The 21,390-nt window shown below is 64.2% G+C and overlaps 3 protein-coding genes across 12 annotated transcripts; 2 read left to right on the top strand and 1 right to left on the bottom strand.

Annotated features, from left to right (window-relative positions):
* The first annotated feature begins 5,020 nt into the window (after positions 1-5,020).
* Positions 5,021-9,868, top strand: Dus1l (dihydrouridine synthase 1 like). Of its 3 annotated transcripts, none has more exons than XM_090351410.1 (13): positions 5,021-5,308; positions 5,603-5,678; positions 6,143-6,193; positions 6,562-6,674; positions 7,177-7,259; positions 7,375-7,478; positions 7,592-7,736; positions 7,856-7,952; positions 8,020-8,108; positions 8,382-8,515; positions 9,252-9,289; positions 9,466-9,541; positions 9,625-9,868. In XM_090351410.1, exons 1-13 carry the CDS (start codon positions 5,027-5,029, stop codon positions 9,759-9,761), a joined length of 1,425 nt encoding a protein of 474 aa, XP_090207536.1. In that variant the 5' UTR covers positions 5,021-5,026; the 3' UTR covers positions 9,762-9,868. The 3 variants fall into 3 exon arrangements, with proteins under 3 accessions (XP_090207536.1, XP_090207537.1, XP_090207535.1); XM_090351411.1 differs by having other exon boundaries at positions 5,570-5,678; positions 6,622-6,674; XM_090351409.1 differs by having other exon boundaries at positions 5,570-5,678.
* Positions 9,869-10,524: 656 nt separating this feature from the next.
* Positions 10,525-14,995, bottom strand: Gps1 (G protein pathway suppressor 1). 8 transcript variants are annotated; one of them, XM_090351404.1, is made up of 13 exons: positions 14,933-14,995; positions 13,656-13,748; positions 13,086-13,267; positions 12,634-12,810; positions 12,425-12,560; positions 12,266-12,343; positions 12,083-12,143; positions 11,721-11,806; positions 11,438-11,532; positions 11,213-11,318; positions 11,054-11,134; positions 10,832-10,969; positions 10,525-10,753 (listed from the first exon to the last, which is right to left on the bottom strand). In XM_090351404.1, exons 1-13 carry the CDS (start codon positions 14,963-14,965, stop codon positions 10,544-10,546), a joined length of 1,476 nt encoding a protein of 491 aa, XP_090207530.1. In that variant the 5' UTR covers positions 14,966-14,995; the 3' UTR covers positions 10,525-10,543. The 8 variants fall into 8 exon arrangements, with proteins under 8 accessions (XP_090207530.1, XP_090207531.1, XP_090207533.1 ...); XM_090351405.1 differs by having other exon boundaries at positions 12,083-12,140; XM_090351407.1 differs by having other exon boundaries at positions 12,634-12,798.
* A 126-nt stretch (positions 14,996-15,121) lies between these two features.
* Rfng (RFNG O-fucosylpeptide 3-beta-N-acetylglucosaminyltransferase) lies at positions 15,122-19,129 on the top strand. The gene is made up of 8 exons (XM_090351399.1): positions 15,122-15,379; positions 16,264-16,312; positions 16,537-16,642; positions 16,743-16,896; positions 17,048-17,136; positions 17,216-17,381; positions 17,868-17,953; positions 18,031-19,129. The coding sequence occupies exons 1-8, from the start codon at positions 15,122-15,124 to the stop codon at positions 18,095-18,097; spliced, it is 975 nt and encodes a 324-aa protein (XP_090207525.1). The 3' UTR covers positions 18,098-19,129.
* The last annotated feature ends 2,261 nt before the right edge of the window (positions 19,130-21,390 follow it).

The following is a 21,390-nucleotide window of genomic DNA, read 5'->3' as shown; positions in this document are numbered from 1 at the left end:
GTCAGGCACCCACCGGCCTGTGCAGGCGCAGCTGGGATGGAGGTCCTCCCGCATGCCCCGGCCAGCCCTGCTGTTGGGGCAGAGGCGTGGAGGTGGTGGGACGCCCTTCAGACGGGAGACGTAAGCCCCTGAAACTCGAGTGTCACCCTGTGGGCACAACAGCCCCAGAGCCCCCAAGAGCCTGGGACGAGATCTTGGGAAGGACCAAGTGGAATCCAGCTCGAGATGGCAGCCAGTGGGGACGGCCTGAGTTGCCCAGTGAACGTCCACACTGAACAAGGAGGGCGTGGGGACGGCTCTGCAGCGTTGGAGCTGTGCGCTGAGCCTGGGCGCCCTCAGGAGTCACTGGACTGAGGCTTGTCCAGGGGGCAGCTTTTAGCCCAACTCTACACAGGTATCTAGTGCAAAGAGCCCCAAACATGGAGACTCGTTCATTTCACAGTCGCTGGGAACAGATGAGCGGAGAGGCTGGTGGGCCGTGGGAGAAACAGGTGATCCTGGTTTCAGCCCCAACCTGGGATGTGTGATCAGATCCTGTTTTAGGAAGTAAAATACCTAATCCTAGCTACTACGGAGGCTGAGATCCCAGTTCAAAGCCAGCCCAGGCAGGAAAGCTCTCAAGTGGTAGAGCCTTGAGCTGAAGAGCTCAGGGATGGCGCCCAGGCCCTGAGTTCAAGCCCCACAACCAACAAAAGTAAAAATTGCATAATCTGAACAGCTGAAAAAAAAACGTGCTTCCTGTAGTATCACAACAAAAGCTGGGTGTGCAGCCGCCCCCTGAAACCCAGTCACACCTATTCTTGACCTTGTGCCTTTTCCTGTGTGGATTCTGGAGCTTGAAGTCGGAGCCTGCAGCTTGCAGCTTTTTGGTGACTAAAGATAAAAACCAGGCCTGAGCACCAGTGCCTGGCCTGTTCTTTTTTTCTTTGAGACAGGGAGGGGACGGGGCGGTGATGGTTAGAGGATGTGGCAACTTTGCCAAAGACCTTGCAGACGTCCAGGTACAGGGGACAAAGGAAAAAGTGTAATGGTGGGGAAGCTGGGGGGGCGGGCAGCACACACACTCGCACACATGAAAGAAGCGGCACCAGCTATAGGGTTCAGGGGTGGAGGAGAGGAGGTAGAGACCATGGTGTGGACATGAGAACTAGGGTCTTCATCGTGGTGGAAGATTTATGGCTGCTACCCAATGGTAAATAAGGGGGTTCTGAAGCCACCAGGCCTGCCAGTCAGCTGGGGGCTCGTGTAACCTTATGTGGCTGTTCCAGGTAAGGGGAGAGGGGGGAGATGGCTCCCTGACATCAAGGGGCCTGGTGCGGCCTTTGCCGGGCACTGTGGGAGAGGGGAAGGGGCAGGGGCCCAGCCATGCCCACTGTGGCCCATGATGGCTTCCCTGACACATGCACATTTCTAAACATGTAATTGTCACATTATACGTAGTTTTAAAATGTTCATTATACTTCCATAAAGCTGTTTTAAGAGACCCATAAACCAAATGAAAGTCAACTAGTCCCCTAAACATGAAAACATGCTCAACCTCTCATTACACGGGAAATCAAGATGGCAACCACACGCCACACTGCTGTATACCAGGTTGGCAGATTCCCATGGTGACCAGACCCTGCTGTGGGACAAGAGGCAGTCCACAGTCCATCCTGCTGTGCCCGCCGTGGGTGGGTGCAGAGGGCACCGGCATAGGGTGGGGGATTATGCAGAGTGGGGTTGTAATACAGAAGGCCATGGGGCTTGAACTCAGGGCCTGGGTGCTACCCCTGAGTGTTTTCAGTGCAAGGCTTGCACTCTACCCCAGAGCCAGAGTCACTTCTGGTTCTCTGGTGGTTCATTTAAACCATGGTCAGCAGATCTCAGCCTCTCGAGTCAGCAACACCTGGCTTTCAGACCCCCCACATGCCCACCGCCACCCCGTTTAGGCTGGGCACTCCCTCTGGGCCTGCAGCATTGCAAGACCAGGCCTCAACCCATGCACAAGTGCATTCCCTGCAGTCTGAATGCTCAGCAGGCTGAGATCTAGGATGGGGCTATCCCTGGCAGACACAGCCAAGAGACTCATTTCCCAGCAGTCACCAATAAAGGCAGAAGAGGAGGTGTGGCTCAAGTGGTAGAGCTTCAGCCTTGAGCAAACAACTCAGAGAGAGTGTAAGGCCTTTAGTTCAAATATTGATGATATGGACTGGGATGTGGCCTAGTGGTAGCGTGCTTGCCTTGCAGGCATGAAGACCAGACCCGGGTTCGATTCCTCGGCACCACATACATAGAAAAAAGCCAGAAGTGGAGCTGAGGCTCAAGTGGTAGAGCTCTAGCCTTGAGAAAGTCCAAGGACAGTGCTCAGGCCCTGAGCTCAAGCCCAGGACTGGCAAAAAAAGAAAAGAAAAAATGAGTCAGAGGGCGGGAGCAGGGAACGAGGGAGAGCAGCTCCTAAAAGCATCCAGGCACCTCCCACACTCACAGGAAGGCTGAACCAAAAGGGGCGGTGGTGGGGGAGGGCCTGGGGGGCTGCAGCTTCCGCCTCTGAAGTTGCCCTCAGGGCAGACAGCTGAGCACAGGACTCAGGAAAGTCTACCAGATGCTAGCTGGAACTGTGAGTGAGGCACACAGGCCCTGGCCCAGGCTTCTGCCCCTGCTCCATTCCAGGGGGGACGCAGCTGAGGACAGCTTGATCAGGGCCCTCCCAGCGTGACCACACTCACCCGAGACCTAGGCTGTCCCAGCATCCTGCGGAGCCTGCTTTCAAAATAGACCAAGAACTGGGAACCTGAGAACTGGGCCACAGGCCAGCCTGTCTTGGTGGGACGGTCTCCGTGGTTGGGTGGGGGTCTTCTCACAGTAAGTCAGTCATTAACACCTAACGGGTCAGGTCTCCTGTCTCCTTCCAAGCTGTCACCTTCCTTCTAAGATGGCTGCAAAGTTTCCAGCGGAGAGAAGGGCTCCTGGCGGGAAGACAAGCTTTCTCTCTGATCTTGGTTCCTGCAGAGATGCACAGAAGGGAGTCAACGGCTCTCAGCAAAAGTGACTTTCTAGCATGTGTTACAATCTAGAGGATTCCTCGGGCTGTTCCGAAGAGTCTGTCCACGATCTGGACGATTCCTCGGGCTGTTCCGAAGAGTCTGTCCACGATCTGGACGATTCCTCGGGCTGTTCCGAAGAGTCTGTCTGGTCCTCTGCAGGGACAGTGACTTGAATCAACAGCTTTTCCTGACCTAGTCGACACTTGTTTTCTTTAGCAATTTTTTCCTTTTTCTGCAGTTCCTGGGGCCTGAACTCAGGCCCGCACCGACCCCAAGCTCTTCAGCTCCACACTGGTGCTTTATGAGCTGGAGCCACAGCCACACCACGATGTGTTGGTCAATGGGAGGTGAGGGCCTCAAGGACTTTCCTTCTAGGCTGGCTTCAAACCGCGGTCCTCCTGGAGAAGCACGGAGGACAGGCGGAGCCCACTGCATGCATGAAATTCCTTAGCCCAGAGAGGCTTGGGGGGCCAGACGGCCTGAGCCTCCCTCCTCCTCCTCCTCCTCTTCCTCCTTGAGGGCAGGGAGCCCCCTCCTCCTCCAGGGCAGGGAGTCCCCCTCCTCCTCCTTCTCTAGGACAGGGAGCCCCCTCCTCCTCCTCCAGGGCAGGGAGTCCTCCCTCCTCCTCGAGGGCAGGGAGCCCCCTCCTCCTCCTCCTCCAGGGCAGGGAGTCCTCCCTCCTCCTCCAGGGTAGGAAGCCCCCTCCTCCTCCTTCTCTAGGACAGGAGTCCTCCCTCCTCCTCCTCCTCGAGGGCAGGGACCCTCCTCATCCTTCTCTAGGACAGGGAGCCCCCTCCTCCTCCTCCAGGGCAGGGAGTCCTCCCTCCTCCTCCTCCTCCAGGACAGGGAGTCCTCCCTCCTCCTCCTTCTCTAGGACAGGAGTCCTCCCTCCTCCTCCTCCTCGAGGGCAGGGACCCTCCTCATCCTTCTCTAGGACAGGGAGCCCCCTCCTCCTCCTCCTCCTCCTCGAGGGCAGGGAGTCCTCCCTCCTCCTCCTTCTCTAGGACAGGGAGTCCTCCCTCCTCCTCCTCCTCGAGGGCAGGGAGCCCCCTCCTCCTCCTCCTCCTTCTCCAGGGCAGGGAGCCCCCTCCTCCTCCTCCTCCTTCTCCAGGGCAGGGAGCCCCCTCCTCCTCCTCCTCCTCCTCGAGGGCAGGGAGCCGCCTCCTCCTTGCGGGTTTCTCTTTGTAGCCCCTGCACAGGGCGCAGGGGGTCCGGGGGCCCCCACTCTCCCCCAGCACCCCCGCCCCGTCCGACTCTCCCTTGCGCCCGGGCGGCCCCTTGGCGCCGCTCGTGGGTTCTCCGGACCGCGTTTGCCGACGCACCAGGGACGGCCCGGAGCCCCTCGCCGCGCGCTTCCGGCCAGGCGCTTCCGGCGCGGCGCTTCCGGCCCGGCGCTTCCGGCCAGGCGCTTCCGGCGCGGCGCTTCCGGCGGCGGCGCGGTCCTAGCGGAGCCGGGCGGGCGGAGCCGGCGCGTCCTGCGGAGGCTCGGCGGGCAGGCGCGGCCTCGGGCGGCCCCGGCCGGCGCCTCCCCCCCCCCTCCGGCGTCGCCCCCCCCTCAGCGTCCCCCCTCTCCCCCGGCGCCCCCTCCCCCCCGGCCGGCGCCCCCCCTCAGCGTCCCCCCTCCCCCCGCGCCCCTCCCCCGGCGTCGCCCCTCCCCCCCGCGCCCCCCGGCGTCGCCCCCCCTCAGCGTCCCCCCTCCCCCCCGCGTGCCCCCTCCCCCCCGACCGGCGCCCCCGCTCAGCGTCCCCTCCCCCCCGCGTCGCCCCCCCCCAGCGTCCCCCCTCCCCTCCCGGGGTCGCCCCCCCTCAGCGTCCCCCCTCCCCCCCGCGTGCCCCCTCCCCCCCGACCGGCGCCCCCGCTCAGCGTCCCCTCCCCCCCGCGTCGCCCCCCCCCAGCGTCCCCCCTCCCCTCCCGGGGTCGCCCCCCCTCAGCGTCCCCCCTTCGCCCCCCCCCCCCCCCCCCCCGGCGCTCCCCGGCGGCCGGGCCGGGGCGGCGTGGAGATGGGGCCCAGCCCGCCAGGCCCCTCGGCCCGCGGCGTGGAGCTGCGGCCCAAGCTGCGGGGCTTCGAGTTCTGGCGCCGCACGCTGGGCGCGGCCCGCCACGTGGTGGCGCCCATGGTGGACCAGAGCGAGCTGGCCTGGCGGCTGCTGAGCCGCCGCCACGGCGCCCAGCTCTGCTACAGCCCCATGCTGCACGCCCAGGTCTTCGTCCGCGACGCCAACTACCGCCGGGAGAACCTGTACTGCGAAGTGTGCCCCGAGGACCGGCCCCTCATCGTGCAGGTGCCCGCCTGCCCCGGGCGGCCCCGTCCCGCCGTGGGCGGCCTGGTGGAGAGGCCGACTGAGCCTCAGCCCCCGGGTCTCTGTCTCCCCTCCTTTCCCAGAATCCCATGCCTCTGCCCAGAGTGTTGGCGTAGGGCCTCTGTGTGGCACCAGAGGAATTCTTGAGGTCCTGTCCCATTGTAGACACCGGACAGATGGCCGCCTCCCTGGGGCTGGGCCCAGGGCCTGGTCGGGCTGGGCTGACGGCTGTGTTCCCTGCAGTTCTGTGCCAATGATCCTGAGGTGTTTGTGCAGGCCGCCCTCCTGGCTCAGGATTACTGTGATGCCATCGACTTGAACTTGGGCTGCCCGCAGATGATAGCTAAGAGGGGTGAGTTTGGTTCCAGTGTCCCTTGCTGCAGGGCCTGGGCTTGCTGGGGTGGGGTGTGGATGTGGGGAGGTGGGGGAGGGCTGGGCCCTGTCAGATTGTGGTGGTGGCTGAGACAGCAGCTCCTCCCTCAGTGTTGCGTGCACCGGCTCTGCTGGCCACACCCACAGGTCCAGGCTCACCACTTTTTGGTGAGCTCCCCATAGCCGTCCACCACATATATCGTGGTCCTCTCGGACTCCTGAGCAGGTGCTGCTGCTCCTGGCCGTGAGGTGTCTGTGGACGTCGGGGTAGACAGGACCTCGAATCTGAGCCCAGTGCCGACTGACTGTCCCTCTGCCCTGACCAGAGACCCCACTGTGTCTGGGGACCCCTCAGGGATGGCTTTGTGCGGCCTGGCTGCAGGGTCCTCGTGGGGGGGTTGTAAGGGGAGCTGAGGCAGCCTGGGCCGTGCTTGTCCTTCACAGGTCACTATGGTGCCTTCCTGCAGGAAGAGTGGGGCCTGCTCCAGAGAATGAGTGAGTTGACCACAGGCCTACTTGCGGTGGCTGGAGCCTGACAAGGGCTCATGGCATGCCTGCTTGGTGGGGGTAAGGAGAGGACAGAGATGAACGGTGACGTGTGGTGTCCTGTGCCATCTGCCCCTCAGAACCAGACATTAGATGCTGGGAGCAGCAGCCCAGGGGACAGAGCCTGGCCTATAGCCCCTGGGTCACATAGGTGGTAGCACAAGAACTTGTGAGGACGAGAAAGAAGTGGGAGCATCTGGCGGTGACAAGGCAGGCTGTCTTCCAGGAAAGGGCGTGGCTCTGCTGGCCTGGGTTGTGGGTCTCGGCTTCATGAAGCAGGGCCCCACAGCTACCTTAGAGGCCACCTCTCCTTCCAGTTCTGCTGGCCCACGAGAGGCTGGCCGTTCCTGTCACCTGCAAAATCCGTGTCTTCCCAGAAATTGACAAGACTGTGAGGTACGCCCAGATGCTGGAGAAGGCTGGCTGCCAGGTGAGGTCCCAGGCGCAGTGTGGAAGCGAGGCCAGCGGCAGCCTGGACTCAGCGCAGAGCCAGCTCTTTCCCTGGGGGCCCCACGGTAGTGGGCTCCTCCTTGTGACTTGTCCCCACCTCTCTGGTATCTGCTGCCACCTGTGGAGCAGGGGCTTGGCACCCAGCCCCCTGGAGGAGCAGGAAAAAGAGGTCACGCGGACCTTGGTGGACCCTGGCTGGTCCTGTCCCTGCCCCGGATGGTGAACCCAGACTAACAAGCACAGGCCTGGTGGGATCTTGCCCTTTGCATGTGAGCCTGGAGCGGGACCCCCCTACCGTCCCCGTGCCCTGGGTGGTAAGGGTGCGTCTCTCCAAGAACTTCCTTTCCAAGAGCTGGGCTCCCAAACTCCTGGGGACAAGGGGCAGAGCAAGGCCCAAGGTAGCCTTTTATTCTACCTGGACTGGGGCTGGGAACTTGAGAGACTCCCCACATCAGTTTGAGCCAGGCTCTGGCCTGTCCTAGCTGCTGACCGTGCATGGACGCACCAAGGAGCAGAAGGGGCCCCTGGCGGGGGTGGCGTCCTGGGAGCACATCAAGGCTGTGAGGTGAGTGGACACTGCGTGGCCAGTGGTCCTTTCGCCTCCTCGGGGCATGATCTCAGCTGCACCCGTGGGGTGAAGACTGGGTGGGGGACGGGGTCAGAGCTTTCTTTGCCAACAGGAAGGCTGTGTCCATCCCTGTGTTTGCCAATGGGAACATCCGGTCCCTGCAGGACGTGGAGCGGTGCATTCAGGACACGGGCGTGCAGGGGGTCATGAGTGCGGGTGAGTGGGGGCCTGGGGCTCTCCCAGCCCGCCCCTCTGGGCCTGCTGCCTGGATCTCCGGGCTTTCAGCCTGGCTAGCTCGTTCTCTGGGTGGCTTTCTTCCTCACCCGCAGAGGGCCTCCTCCACAACCCCGCCCTGTTCGAGGGCCGCAGCCCCGCCGTGTGGGAGCTGGCCGAGGAGTACCTGGACATCGTCCAGCAGCACCGCTGCCCGCTGTCCTTCGTGCGGGCCCACCTCTTCAAGCTGTGGCACCACACGTGAGTTGCCTGTGCTCACTTGTCAGGTGCTGAAGGGCCAAGACTGGGGGGGGAGGGGGGAGGGGGGAGGGGGGAGCAGGCCCAGCACAGCCCCCGCACTGCAATGTCATCTGCCCCAGGCTACAGGTTCACCAGCAGCTCCGGGAAGAGCTGGCTAAGGTGAAGACGCTGGAGGGCCTGGCCGCGGTGAGCCAGGCCCTCAAACTGCGCTGCCAGGTAGGCTGGGGCCCGGGGTGGAGCGGGAGCGGGCTAGGCGTTGTCTGACCCCCTGGGGCTCCTGCAGGAGGACATGCGAGGACAGGAGGAGGGAGCAGGCCCTGCAGGTGACCTTCCTTTCTTCCACTGGATCTGCCAGCCTTCCCTCAGGCCAGGGTGAGCTCCAGAGCCCGCCACAGTGGGGTTGTGGTGACGAAGGTACCAGTCTGCTCCCCCTCCCACAGTGGGTCACTTCCTGCAGGCCTGGCCACTGCAGCTTCCTTGGGGTGGAGATGGGCTGTGGTTCCTGCGTTGAGGGCCAGGCAGGCAACACTCCAGTTCCGTGGAGCTTGCACCAACACGGGCTGCCTGCTGTGGCTCCCGGGGCCTCACCTACGCTTGGACCCATTTGATGAAGGTCAGCGGGTCACCTCTTGGGGCGTCCTCCAGGCCCAGGGAGCACAGCAGTGGCCGCAGCAAGCGTGCTCTGGAAGAGGAGGCCAGCCCTGTGGAAAGCCTGTCTAAGAACAAACAGAAGAAGCAACTGCGCAACCCCCGCAAGACTTTTGACCCCTCCCTGAAACGTGAGTGCTGGGCCCAGCGTGTTGTGGGCCGCGGTGCCCTGAGCCCACGCCCTCCTGAGGGGGCTTGGCCGTGGCCGTCCCTCAGTCAGCTCAAGCACTGCCCGACCCTCCGGTCAAGCCCCATTTCCTGGAGGTTAATTGGAGATGAGTCTCAGGTCCTTTTGTTTCTGGGCTCAGCTTGAACCTTGATCCTCAGATCTCAGCCTCCTGAGTAGCTGGGGTGACGGGTGTGATCTATGATTCCCAACTCAACCTTAATTTTGGGGGGGGGGGGTGGCCAGTCCTGGGTCTTGAACTCAGGGCCTGAGCACTGTCCTTGGCTTTCTCAAGGCTAGCGCTCTACCACTTGAGCCACAGCATCGCTTCTGGCTTTTTCTGTGTACGTGGTACCACGGAATTAAACCTGAGTCTTCATGCATGCTAGGCAAGCACCCTACCACTAGACCATGCTCCCCGCCCATCCTCTCGGCAACGGCCTGCTGTCCTGTGTGGGCCCTTTAGCCTGGCAGCACTGCTTTGTGGGGCTCCTGGGGACGCCCAGCACATGCCTCTCCCACGGTGGCCTCCTTTTGCTGTGGGAAGGTGGGCCCTTTGATGGCCTTTGGGATGGAGCAGTGTCGTTTCCCAGGAGGGACATGCCCACTGCATTCGTACCCTGGCGGGAGGCTGATCCCAGAGAGAACCCTGGCCGTCTGGCTCACCTCACCTAACACTAACACCCTTCTTCCTTCCTCAGCAAAGTATGCAAAGTGTGACCAGTGTGGAAACCCAAAGGTGAGCTGGCGAGGCTTCCTGGAGATGGGCGGGCGAGCCCAGGTTCTCCAGCCTGGAGTGGGGTAGAGCTGGTGTGAGTGAGGGGCAAGGCCATCTGTGCTCATTCTGAGAGCTGTGGCCACCCTAAGCCCTGGATGGGATGCAAGCCTAAGGTCCTCTCGCTCTCCTGTGCCCAGGGGAACAGGTGTGTGTTCAACCTGTGCCGTGGCTGCTGCAAGAAGCGGGCCTTCAGAGAGACAGCAGACTGTCCAGGTGAGGGACCTCGCGCCCTGCCCCGCCGCACCCCAGCAGCCTTGGCCACCTTGACTTCTAACCCCACCCTCACCTTGGGCCAGGTCACGGGCTGCTTTTCAAGACCAAATTGGAGAAGTCGCTGGCTTGGAAGGGGGTGCAGCCTGGCCTGCAGGAGCCTCCGCAGGCGGGCCCTGGAGCAGCGGGTGGCTGCTCTCCAGTGGGCAGCGCTCTGGCCTGAGGAAGCAGCAGGCACTGTCCCCACCCACGACGGCCACAGAACCAGGACACTTTTCTCAGGGAACCTCCCAGGACACGAAAGGACGCTGATATCCTGTGGCCCGGGCTAGGGCCCAGCGATGCTGCACCGGGGCAAGCCAGGCTGGATGCCCTTCCTCACGCTTTTTGAGTTCTCAAGAACAAACAATAAATCATTTTTTTAAATGTACATAGAAAAACCCTGTGACTGCCATAGCCAAGGAGACTGGAGTGAGAAGGGGGCGGCTGTGGGTAGGGAGGGCCAGAGCCCTGACTTTCAGAGACCAAAAGGAAAGCCTGGTCCTGGTGCTCATGCCTGTAATCTATGTCATTAGGAAACTGACAGTTCACCTCTAACCCTCATCATCCCCCCTAAACAAAACAAATCGGAGCTGTGGCCAGAGTGGTGGTGTGCTAGCTCAGAGAAGGCACTCAGGCCCTGCATTCGAGCCCCACCAGTGGCTGGGACGTGTGGAACCAGGAAGACACAAGCGGAGGTGAAGGACAGCAGTCAGGCTGCTCTTTAATGAACCCCTGGGGACACAGCCACCTCGGTGGCAGACTGCACGAGGAGGGGAGGCCCCTACCTGGGCGCTGTGTGCAAGCCATCCCTGAGGTGGGGCCTGAGTGGACATGGGGGGAGCCCGTCCACCTCCCCCACAAGTCCCACTGCAGGTGTCAAGGGCCGGCCGGCAATCAGGCCAGGCTGCCCAAGAGCCAGGAGGCTTCCCTCCAGAGGGGGCGGCCAGGCGGGCGCCCAGGTGCTCACATGTTGGTGCTCATCCGGGACTGGCTGTTGGCTGGAGTCAGCTCTCCCTGGCTCCCTTCTCTGGGGGGGGACTTGACGTGGATCTGGCTGCGCAGCACGGCCGCCCTCAGGATCAGGCCCGTGGCGCGTCTCTGAAACTCCTTGCCCATCAGCAGGGACCTCTCAAAGGTGGTGCTGCGCTGGTCCACGTCCCGGGCATACAGGATCTGGAGGAGCACAGGCTCAGTGGGGCCCGGCGGGTGACCCTCTGCCCGCAGGGGACCCTCTGCCCCCCACCCCCCCACCTTGCTGTGGGAGTCGATGCGGGCATTGATGAGGCCCTCCAGAATGAGCTGTGTCAGCTCGTCCTCCAAGGCGGCTACCGTGGTGTTGAAGGCTGTGGCCATCTTGTGCATGTCAGCTGACACATAGGGACTGAAATACTGAAGAGCACAAACACCCAGACGCGCGTGACCTCCAGATACGGCTGCCCCCTGACCAGCCCCGCCCCTCCCCGGCCCCCCTACCTGGATGAGAGCCCGGTTGCGAATCTGGGTGTACAGTGTCCTGACGTGAGGGGCCAGGTACATGTCCAAGAGCAGGTTGTCCTGGAGAGAAGGGCTGCTGGTCAGGGGCCCTTCAAGCCACAGCCCTGGCCGCCCAGACTCAGGCCGGCCGGGTCTCACCTTCATCTCATCCAGCATCTTCAGGCAAGAGGCATACTTAGATTCGTAGAACTTGAAGATGATGTCTCGGACCTGCGGCTCCAGCTCCAGGAACAACTTGAAGGAGCTGTGGAGGCCACGGGGCTCAGCCCAGGGACTGCACGCCCCCCTGCCCCAGGGGGCAGCAAGACCTGCCCACAGACAGACAGACCCAAAGGGTGAAGGGACCCTGCCACCTTTCTCTACCTGCTGGAGATGACATTGCGCTGCAGCTCCTGCCGGTCAAAGGTGGCCAAAGCACACAGACCCCCATAAACAGCCACGTTACTGGGAGAAAGGAGCTGAGGAGCAGAGGGGTGGGCAGAGGCCTCGGGTCAGGGGAACCCGCGGGCTCACGGGACAGGAAGGAAGTCCAGAGCGGGGCTACCCTGCCCACGACCACTCGGAACGTGCTTAGGAGTAACCAAGAGCCCACCAGCTTGTCGTGTCCCTCAGGGGCCTGCACAGGCTCCAGACCCAGTGCCCTCACCTCAGGGAAGTCGCAGTGGTCAAAGGAAGCCAGCAGAAAGCACTTGGCGGCCTGTTTGTACTTGCGGGCAGCCAGTTCTGCCAAGCCTGGAGGTGGAGAAACCTGCTGTGTGGAAGCCGAGGAGAGCTGACCATCTCCTGCCCCCGCCTTCCCCTTGGGACTGTCCTCAGACAAGACAGCTGTGGAACCGAAACAGCGGCTCCCACAAACAGAACCTGCTTCCTGAGTCAGGTGCCCCTGTAATGCCTCAGCCTCTGCTGGGGACATGAGCAGCTCACCCCCACCCGACCATGTCACGAGGCGGGTGCAGGACGGCCCGGCCCGTCTCTGAAGGGTTCACGACTCTGGCCTCGGAGCCTGACCTGCAGCACACTTCAGCTTGGTGAGGATGGCTTGGGTCTGGCTATCCCGCTCTCCACGCTGCTGCAAGGGACAGTCACACCCATGAGACCCCAGTCTCACCAGGGCCCAGGGCAGTTCCCAGCCCACCCACCGAGGGCAGGGGTGGGGCAGGGTGAGCTCCAGCGCATCGGAGGTGGCGTTACCTCAGCAATCTCCGGAGTAGACTCAGCCTTGCTGACGTAGCTCAGTACGTGAGACCAGTTTTGCAGGTAGACGCTGACCTGTCGGGTGAGTGGGGAGGACCAGGCTGAGTTTGGGGGGGCCTCTTCAGGCCGCCCCTGCACCCCGGCCACCCAGGTTACCTTGATGACGTTCAGGCACATGTTGATGACGTGCTTGGCGCTGGTGCAGTAGTCCCGGGCTCGGGAGTAACACTTGAGAGCGTTGCTGAGGTCTCCACAGTCCAAGTAGTGGTCGCCCAGGTCGTCGTGGCCCCGCCTACGGCACGGCCTGCATGAGACAGGGGACCAGGAGTGCCCGCCCCCCGCCCCCCGCCCTGGCAGGCTGGCACCTGATGCTCTCCTTGATGGAGTTGCCCTTATAGTTCTTCAGGTCTGTGTCGAGCTTCTCCAGCTTCAGCAGGGCCTTCTTCCGCGTGGCTTCCACCCAGGCCGTGTCGAGGGGCGGAGGCTCCACACCACTCTCGGGGACGGCATCTGGGGCGTTCTGCAGCTCCCTGTGGGACAGCCTGGCCATCAGGAAGGTAGGAGACGTAGGTGGGGGGAGGGCGCCCCTAACCCAGTGGAGGGAGGAGAGGGGGGCCTGCTGCTTCCCACCTTGTGAGGAGAGAAGCAGAGTGCCAGGCACGGCAGGCCCTCAAGGCCGCTGGAGCTCTGGCCTCTCGCTCACAGCTTCTTGCCCAGGATGGCTTTGAACCGTGATCCTCAGATCTCAGTCTCCTGAGTGGCTTGGAATAGAGGTGTGCACGCCCAGCTCCTCCTCCTCTTCTCACCAAAGCCTCACCTGGTGGCCTCAGAGAGCTTCCGATGGATCTCCTCATACATGTCCACGTTAAAGGTCCTCTGCACGAAGGAGAGGGCCATTTTCAGGGCCTCCACCCGCAGCGGAGGGCAATGGTCAGCAATGAACTGCAGACGCTCGATGCGCATCAGGCCGCTGTAGCTGGCTGCGTACTGCTCCAGATCCTAGGACGGAGGCAAGAGGCGGCCAGAGAGAGGCCGTCAGGCAGGGTGTGCAAGAATTCCTCAGTCCTTCATCTAGATCCAAGAGGCCCTGAAGATGGACACGTGGACTGACACACACACAGACTGCAGGGATGGGGGGGCTCAGGAGTCGATGCTGGATGCTGACATTGATGTGAGGGAGGAGGAAGGAAGGCTGTGTCTGGACTGCCCAGCCAGCGCTGTGAGGCTTCACAAGGAGGCGCTGGACTAAGAACCTCAAGTTCAGGACTCTCTGAAGACTCTGGGCCAGGTCAGAGGCATAGCAAGACCACTGAGAGGCAGAGAATTCCTCGAGTGTACACAGGGACCCCCCCCCCCCAGTCCCAGAATCCTCTCCTGGCTTCCATACCAGGGTGGGGTTCTCCACCACATAGTTGGCGTCGGGTGCATTCTGGGGGTCGTCCTGGGGGTCCACGTCGATCTGCATGGGCTCCACAGCTCCCTGCAACACAGGCACCTGGAGCCCCAGCCAGCGGGGAGGAAGCCTCACGACCCCCCCCCCCCCACCCAGTGCCCACGCCGCTCCTGTCAGGCGGCTCCTTAGGAGCCCCTAGGGGCTGGAGTGGAGCAAAAGCCCGAGGCCCAACTCTGAGTGGGAAAGCAGGCGGGGTGCCTGGCACCCGCTGGCAGCAGGAGGGCTGCCGGGAATCTACCCCGAGCAGCCCGGAGAGAAACCATGTCCTGGAAGGGGAAGAAATAATCTCCTGTGCCCGGGGGCCTCTGCGGGGCACCAGTGGAGGCTCTCCACGCAGCCCGAGCCCCAGCCCGAGCCCCGCCGGCCCCGCTGGCCCCGCAGTCTGAGCCCCACCGACCCCGCAGCCCCGCAGCCCGAGCCCCGCCGGCCCCGCAGGCCGAGCCCCACAGACCCCGCAGGCCGCAACCACAGCCCCGCCGGCCCCGCAGGCCGCAGCCCGAGCCCCGCAGCCCCAGCCCCGCAGCCCGAGCCCCGCCGGCCCCGCAGGCCGCAGCCCCAGCCCCGCAGGCCGAGCCCCACAGACCCCGCAGGCCGCAACCACAGCGCCGGCCCCGCAGGCCGCAGCCGCAGCCCCAGCCCCGCCGGCCCCGCAGGCCGCAGCCCCAGCCCCGCAGCCCGAGCCCCGCCGGCCCCGCAGGCCGCAGCCCCAGCCCCGCAGCCCGAGCCCCGCCGGCCCCGCAGGCCGCAGCCCCAGCCCCGCAGCCCCAGCCCCGCCGGCCCCGCAGGCCGCAGCCCCAGCCCCGCAGCCCGAGCCCCGCCGGCCCCGCAGGCCGCAGCCCCAGCCCCGCAGCCCGAGCGCCGCCGGCGGCCCGCGCCGGGCGGTACCTCGGAGAGCAGCGTGCAGGCCGACAGGCTGGCGCTGAGGCTGCAGTCCCCGGCCGTGCCGGGCCGCAGGGCCGCCCTGCCGCGCGGAGGGCTGCGGCCCAGGTCGGAGGCCGAGGAGGAGGCCGAGCTGGGGGCCGGGCTGCCCCTCATGGCGCCGGTCCGGGCCTGGCGGCTGCGGGCGGAGGGCGTTGGCGCGGCGGGGGGGGGAGCGGCCCGCGAGGCCGGCGAGGGGCGCGCGCGGGGCCCCGGCCCGGCCCGGCCTCCGCGCCCGCCCGCCCGCCCGCCCGGCCCCGCGCGCGCCCAGCGGCCGCGGCCCGGCCCGTTACCTGCAGATTAAACACCTGCACCGGCAGCGGCATCTTCCCCGCTCGGCCGCGGCGCGCGTCCGCTTCCGGGGCAGCACGGCCGCCGCTTCCGGGTCGCGCTCGGGGCGGGGCGCCCGGCTCTTAAAGGCGCCGCCGCCGCAGCCGCCGCCGCCCAGGCCCGCGCGCGCCGCGCCGGGGTCCGCGCGGCCCATGGCCCGCGCCGGGGCGGCGCTGTGCCGGGCCTGCCTGGCGCTGGCCGCGACCCTGGCCGCGCTGCTGCTGCTGCCGCTGCCGCCATCGCCGCCCCGCGCCCCGGCGCCCGCCCCGGCCTCCCGCGCCGCCCCGGCCTCCGCGGGGCCCCTCCTGCGGCCCGACGACGTCTTCATCGCCGTCAAGACCACCCGGAGGAACCACGCCCGGCGCCTGCGGCTGCTGCTGCGCACCTGGATCTCCCGGGCCCGCCGGCAGGTGAGCCCCGCGCCCCGAGCCCCGCCGCCCCGCGTCCCCGCGCCCCGCCACCCCGAGCCCCGCCGCCCCGAGCCCCGGAGCCCCACCGCCCCGAGCCCCGGAGCCCCGCCACCCCGCGCCCTCGAGCCCCGCCGCCCCGCGCCCCGGAGCCCCGCCACGCCGAGTCCCCGCGCCCCGCCACCCCGAGCCCCGCCGCCCCGCGCCCCGAGCCCCGGAGCCCCGCCACCCCGAGCCCCCGAGCCCCGCCGCCCCGCGCCCCCGAGCCCCGCCGCCCCGAGCCCCGGAGCCCCGCCACCCCGAGCCCCGAGCCCCGCCACCCCGAGCCCCGCCACCCCGAGCCCCCGCCGCTCCCGAGCCCCCGCCGCCCCGCGCCCCGCCACCCCGAGCCCCGCCACCCCGCGCCCCGAGCCCCGCCACCCCGAGCCCCCGAGCCCCGCCGCCCCGCGCCCCGGGCCCCGCCACCCCGCGCCCCGGGCCCCGCCACCCCGAGCCCCGCCACCCCGAGCCCCCGCCGCTCCCGAGCCCCCGCCGCCCCGCGCCCCGCCACCCCGAGCCCCGCCACCCCGCGCCCCGAGCCCCGCCACCCCGAGCCCCCGAGCCCCGCCGCCCCGCGCCCCGGGCCCCGCCACCCCGCGCCCCGGGCCCCGCCACCCCGAGCCCCGCCACCCCGAGCCCCCGCCGCTCCCGAGCCCCCGCCGCCCCGCGCCCCGCCACCCCGAGCCCCGCCACCCCGCGCCCCGAGCCCCGCCACCCCGGGCCCCCGAGCCCCGCCGCCCCGCGCCCCGGGCCCCGCCGCCCCGAGCCCCGCCACCCCGAGCCCCGGGCCCCGCCGCCCTCAGCCCGCCCGCCCGCCAGCGGCGCCTCCCGGGCCATTTCTCCCGCAGACCTTCATCTTCACGGATGGAGACGACCCCGAGCTGCAGCTGCAGGCAGGTGAGGCCGCCGGGGCGCCATCCGCCCCGCCCCAGGGCCGCGGGCTCTGGGCCCCTGACTGGTGCCCCCAGCCCTCCCCAGCCTCCTGGCCTGGCCAGCTCGTGGGTGGCAGTGACCGTCCCCTCAGGACATCAGTCATGAGCTGCCTGCCAGCCCGAGGAGAAGCCGGCCGGCCTGGCGGCTGCACAGCCCACCCTCAAGCCTCCTGTCACCCTGTGTGGCAGGCGACAGCCGGGTCATCAACACCAACTGCTCTGCCGTGCGCAGCCGCCAGGCCCTCTGCTGTAAGATGTCGGTGGAGTACGACAAGTTCATGGAGTCTGGTCGCAGGTGGGCGGTGGTCTACCCGACCCTGTCGGCCTGGGCTGAGCTGGGGGGCGCCCCCACCTGCCCCCAGGCTCAGGCCGCCCATCCGTGCTCCTGCCCCCAGGTGGTTCTGCCACGTGGACGACGACAACTACGTGAACCCCGAGAGCTTGCTGCAGCTGCTGTCCACCTTCTCTCCCAGCCAGGACGTGTACCTGGGGCGGGCCAGCCTGGACCACCCCATAGAAGCCACTGAGAGGGTTCCCGGAGGCGGAACAGTGAGCCGGGGCTGGAAGGGAGGAAAGGGCGGGGAGCCGGGCAGACTGGGCGGTGAGGAGCAAGCTGGGCAGGTGGAGAGGGTGGAGGCCTCCCAGGGACAGTGCGGGGAGTCCGGCCGGGATTCTACAGCGAGGGCTTCCCTGTCTCCAGGTGGCCACTGTCAAGTTCTGGTTTGCGACTGGAGGGGCGGGGTTCTGCCTGAGCAGGGGCCTTGCCCTCAAGATGAGCCCCTGGGCCAGGTGAGTGGGGCCCAGCCCAACCCGGGGGTGGGGGCCATGGCCGGGCAGAGTGACCTGACCTGCCTGCCGCCGCTGCCAGCCTCGGCAGCTTCATGAGCACAGCGGAGCGCGTGCGGCTGCCGGACGACTGCACGGTGGGCTACATCGTGGAAGGCCTGCTGGGCGCCCGCCTGCAGCACAGCCCCCTCTTCCACTCCCACCTGGAGAACCTGCGGCAGCTGCCGCCCCACACTGTGCTCCAGCAGGTGAGTCCCAGGGGCCCAGCACAGAGGGGGGTCCCCCGGGGCTCCCGACAGACCCTGACGATCTGTCTGCCAGGTGGGGAGCAAACACTCAGGTCCAGTCTCGTGAGGCCTCTGGTGAGGGCAGTGTCCAGCCCAGCAGCCTAGACCCGGCGCCGAGGGTCTTTGGTGATGGCTGGTTTTTTCTGGTTCTGATGTGCAAACTTAGAGCCTTAGGCTCTCATTTGGCTTTCTTGGTTGGCTGGCACTCCACTACTTGAGCCATATCTCCAGTGCTATTTTTGCTGGTTAATTGGAGATGGAGCCTTGCAGATATTTCTGCCTAAACTGGCTTTGAACCACAGTGGTACAGTGCTTGCCTAGCACGCTCAAAGACCCAGGTTCCATTCCATTCCACTGTACCACATACATAGGAAAAGCAGAAGTGGTGCACCTGTGCTCAGCCAGGGGGTCTGCTGAGCCCAGGCCCTCATTCTGCCTGCCCTCCAGGTCACCCTGAGCTATGGAGGGCCTGAGAACCCGCATAATGTGGTGAGTGTGGCGGGAAGCTTCAGCCTGCAGCAGGACCCGACACGGTGAGCGGGCAGGGGGCTGCCAGCCGGGGGCTCCCCTCGGAGCTGTGCAGCCACAACACGGCTTCCTCTCTCCTCAGGTTCCAGTCTGTTCACTGCCTTCTCTACCCAGATACGGACTGGTGTCCTGTGAAGAAGGAGGGGTGACCTCGTCTCCTGGTGACTGACTGACCATTGATCCCGGCTGGCCCCACTGGCCTCCAGCAGGCTCAGCTGCCCTGCAGCTCTCCCAGGGCTCCTGCATTCTGGGGAGCAGGGGCTTCAGGAGAAAGGCCAGCTGGCTGTGTGCAGTGGCACCCAGGGACCAGTGGAGGGCAGAACAGTCCGGACCTAGATGCCCTCCACCAGCCAGTCCAGCCGTGGCCTCAGCACAGCCCTCTCAGCTGCAGGAAGTGTTGCCAGGCAGTGCAGAGCAGGACTGCCTGTGATTGGCAGGCAGGGTGCTCAGGGCCCGCCCCAGGCAGAGCTGCGGTCCTATCCCAAGCCTCTGCGTCTGGGCTCCGCCTCCAGGCCTCTAGCACTCTGCATTGCCACTCAGGAGCTCCCCTGCTCTCAGTGCTTTGGGTCTGAGGCAGCCAGAGCCTCTCTTGGGGCCCCTGGGGGAGGCGGAGCAGGGAGGCGCCCCTCCCTGCCTTGGCGATGATGCCAAGTGAGTAAAGCTTCCTTGTCTTTAGTGTGGCTCTGTCATAATCAACCCGACAGCGGCAGCATCTGCAGAAGTGTGCATGCCTCCCCAGCTCGGCCTCCCTCTGCCTCCGGGGGGTGGCACGCCTCGTACACACTTGGCTCTGCAGTGCAGCCCGGAACGCATAACACGCACACATGTGCAAGGGTGCACGGGCATGTGCGTGCATGGAACGAGTACACACCTAGGCAGTGTGACTGCACAGCTGTGTGTGCATGTGCATGTGTGTGCCGTTAGGCATGTGTGTGTGGTGCAGTTTGTGCCTATGAGAAGAGCGGACGCCTGGCTTAGAGTGCGGTTAGAGTCGACGCATGGCATAAGATGCTGTGCCAAGGGTAGGAATCCCAGCAAGTTTTTTTTCTTTTTTTTTGCCAGTCCTGGGGCTTGAACTCTGGGCCTGGGCGCTGTCCTGAGCTTCTTTTTGCTCACGGCTGGTGCTCTACCTCTTGAGCCACAGCACTACTTCCAAATAAACCGAACATTTATTTATGGGTTTTTTTGTTTTGGTTTTTTTGTGAGTTGTGGGACTTGAACTCGGCCTGGGCGCTGTCCCTGAGCTCTTCAGCTCAAGGCCACCACCCTACTCTTGAGCCATAGCCCCACTTGTGTTTTTCTTAGGTTAACTCGAGATAAGAGTCTCAGGGTCTTTAGTGCCCGAGCTGGCTTTGAACCTCGATCCTCAGATCTCAGCCTCCTGATTAGCTAACTTTGTAGGTGTGAGCTGCCACACCCGGCTAAACATGCTTTTATCTGTTGTGGGGCTTGAGCTCAGGGCCTGGATCCTGTCCCTCACCCTCTTTGTGCTCAGGACTGGAGCCACAGTGCCACTCTGCCCATCCCTTTCATGAGCCCAGGAACATTGTGTATGGGGCAAGGAGGCAACAGAGTGATGTCAAGGGCTACTGCCTTACCCCCGCTCAGGAGGTGGAGGACGGAGGGGCACCCATGGGAGCTGGGGGTGGAGTGCCCGCCTTGCCTACCCAGAAGAAGCCTAATGTGGGGACCAGGAGTGTGGCTCGTGGTGCAGTGCTTTCCTAGCATGCCCTGAGTTCAATTCCTTGATATCACATACAGAGAAAAAGCTGGAAGTGCCAGGCACGGTGGCTCACGCTGTCATCCCAGCTACTCAGGAGGCTGAGATGTGAGGATCAAGGTTCAAAGCCAGCCCAGGCACTAAAGGACCTGAGACTCTTTATCTCCAATAAACCTCTAGAAAATAGTGAACTGGGGCTTGACTCAAGGGTAGGGTGGTAGCTGAAGAGCTCAGGGACAGTGCCCAGGGGACATTAGGTTCAATTCCCCCCGTACCACATACTCAGAAAAAGCCAGAAGTGGTGCTGAGGCTCAAGTGACAGAGCACTAGCCTTGAGCCAAAGCGTCTAAGAACAGTGCCCAGGCCCTGAGTTCGAGCCTCAGGACTGGCACACAAAAAAAAGTTTGCAGTCAGCTCAGCCTGTGAAACTCCTAAAAAAAAAAAAAAAAACCCACAAAGGGTCCCCAGGGTCAAAGGTCTCAGGTCCCAGGACTGGAAGGGGGTTGCTCTGCCTTCAGTCTGGACACACGGGCCCCTGCCTGGACGTGGGCCTCCTCCACCGACCCCGTGCATGGACCGGCCTTTGCCTCCAGGCCACTGCCTCAATAACTTAATATTCTGAACAAAGCCAGGCATGCCTCTCCGATGTCTGGAGACTCAGAGCAGCTGCCGAACTGGAGTGGAAGGAAGCAGGGGAGGAGTGGAGCTCGGAGAGGCTCTGTGGGGTGGCCCCCGGCACGGGTGGCAGGGCACAAGTGAAGACACCTCCTCCCCCTCCCCAGACAGAAATATCCAGACTCCCCCCCCCCCAGGCCCTCCTCCAGTCCAAGAGCAGCCTCAGGTGGGTCTCCCTGGAGCAATGGCCACACACACACACACACACAGGCATCAGGAACCTGCCCAAGCCTGCCTGGGGGCCTGGCTGCGGCTCTGCTCACCCCGGGGGCTGGCTGCAGGCCCCCGCTTGGGAAGCACATCCATCCATTGTGGGGAAAAACACCTGGACAAAAATACACCAAAATGTCTAGAGAGTCTGACAGATATGAACCATGGATAGAAATGTTTTTCTCTTCATTTTCTTAAACTTGACAAGTTATTTATACTGGATAAATAACAATGGATTATACTATAAGAATTGTATAATATATAATGAAACATTCAGAGCCGCACATGTAGTTTTAGCTGCTTAGATGGCTGAGACACTGTAGCTAGCCCACACAGAAGTTCCCAGGACTCTCCATCTAACCAACAGAAAGCTGGGCTGCTCAGAGCGCAAGAGACAGAGCGCAAGTGTGAGTGTGAGTTCCCTGAGTCCAGCCTCAGGAGAGAGGAAAATGAAATATAACTCACGGAGGCTGAGCTTTTACTTGCCTTGGGACTGGAAACACAGTGGTAAAACAATCACCTGCTGAGCAGAAGCAAGCCCCTGGCACATAAATCTAGCACCAGAGGGCAGGGCCAGTGTTAATCCCCCAGCCTAGACGTCGGTACCCGAGGAGCAGGGGATGGAAACACCCCTAAACGGGGAGTGCCAGCACATTAGATGCATGAGTTCATGCGTTCCTTTTTTTTTTTTTGTCATTGCTGGTGTCGGGATGATTTTGTCTTTTCCGGGGGATAAACGGGAATGCAGAAACAGGAGGAGGCAGTGTGAGCAAACCCGCTGGACATTATTAGCAATTCCCCTCCTGAAGCTTATCTGAGATGCAGGCCCATCTTTGC

Source organism: Megascapheus bottae, chromosome 17 (assembly GCF_031878675.1).
Source record: "Megascapheus bottae isolate mThoBot1 chromosome 17, mThoBot2.hap1, whole genome shotgun sequence".
Taxonomy (NCBI): Eukaryota; Metazoa; Chordata; class Mammalia; order Rodentia; family Geomyidae; genus Megascapheus; species Megascapheus bottae.
This window is presented reverse-complemented; position numbering and strand designations above follow the sequence as displayed.

Bases quoted from the DNA above. Each gene is read 5' to 3' on its own strand.
- Rfng (XM_090351399.1), top strand. From the start codon at position 15,122: ATGGCCCGCGCCGGGGCGGCGCTGTGCCGGGCCTGCCTGGCGCTGGCC. The intron at 16,643-16,742 runs GTGGGCGGTGGT...TCCTGCCCCCAG, and splicing joins TTCATGGAGTCTGGTCGCAG to GTGGTTCTGCCACGTGGACG. The intron at 17,382-17,867 runs GTGAGTCCCAGG...CCTGCCCTCCAG, and splicing joins CCCACACTGTGCTCCAGCAG to GTCACCCTGAGCTATGGAGG.
- Gps1 (XM_090351400.1), bottom strand. From the start codon at position 14,756: ATGAGGGGCAGCCCGGCCCCCAGCTCGGCCTCCTCCTCGGCCTCCGAC. The intron at 12,561-12,633 runs GTGCCAGCCTGC...GCCGTGCCGTAG, and splicing joins TCCATCAAGGAGAGCATCAG to GCGGGGCCACGACGACCTGG. The intron at 11,807-12,082 runs GTCAGGCTCCGA...CTCCACCTCCAG, and splicing joins CAAGCTGAAGTGTGCTGCAG to GCTTGGCAGAACTGGCTGCC.
- Dus1l (XM_090351409.1), top strand. From the start codon at position 5,027: ATGGGGCCCAGCCCGCCAGGCCCCTCGGCCCGCGGCGTGGAGCTGCGG. The intron at 7,260-7,374 runs GTGAGTGGACAC...CTTTGCCAACAG, and splicing joins GAGCACATCAAGGCTGTGAG to GAAGGCTGTGTCCATCCCTG. The intron at 9,290-9,465 runs GTGAGCTGGCGA...TCCTGTGCCCAG, and splicing joins ACCAGTGTGGAAACCCAAAG to GGGAACAGGTGTGTGTTCAA.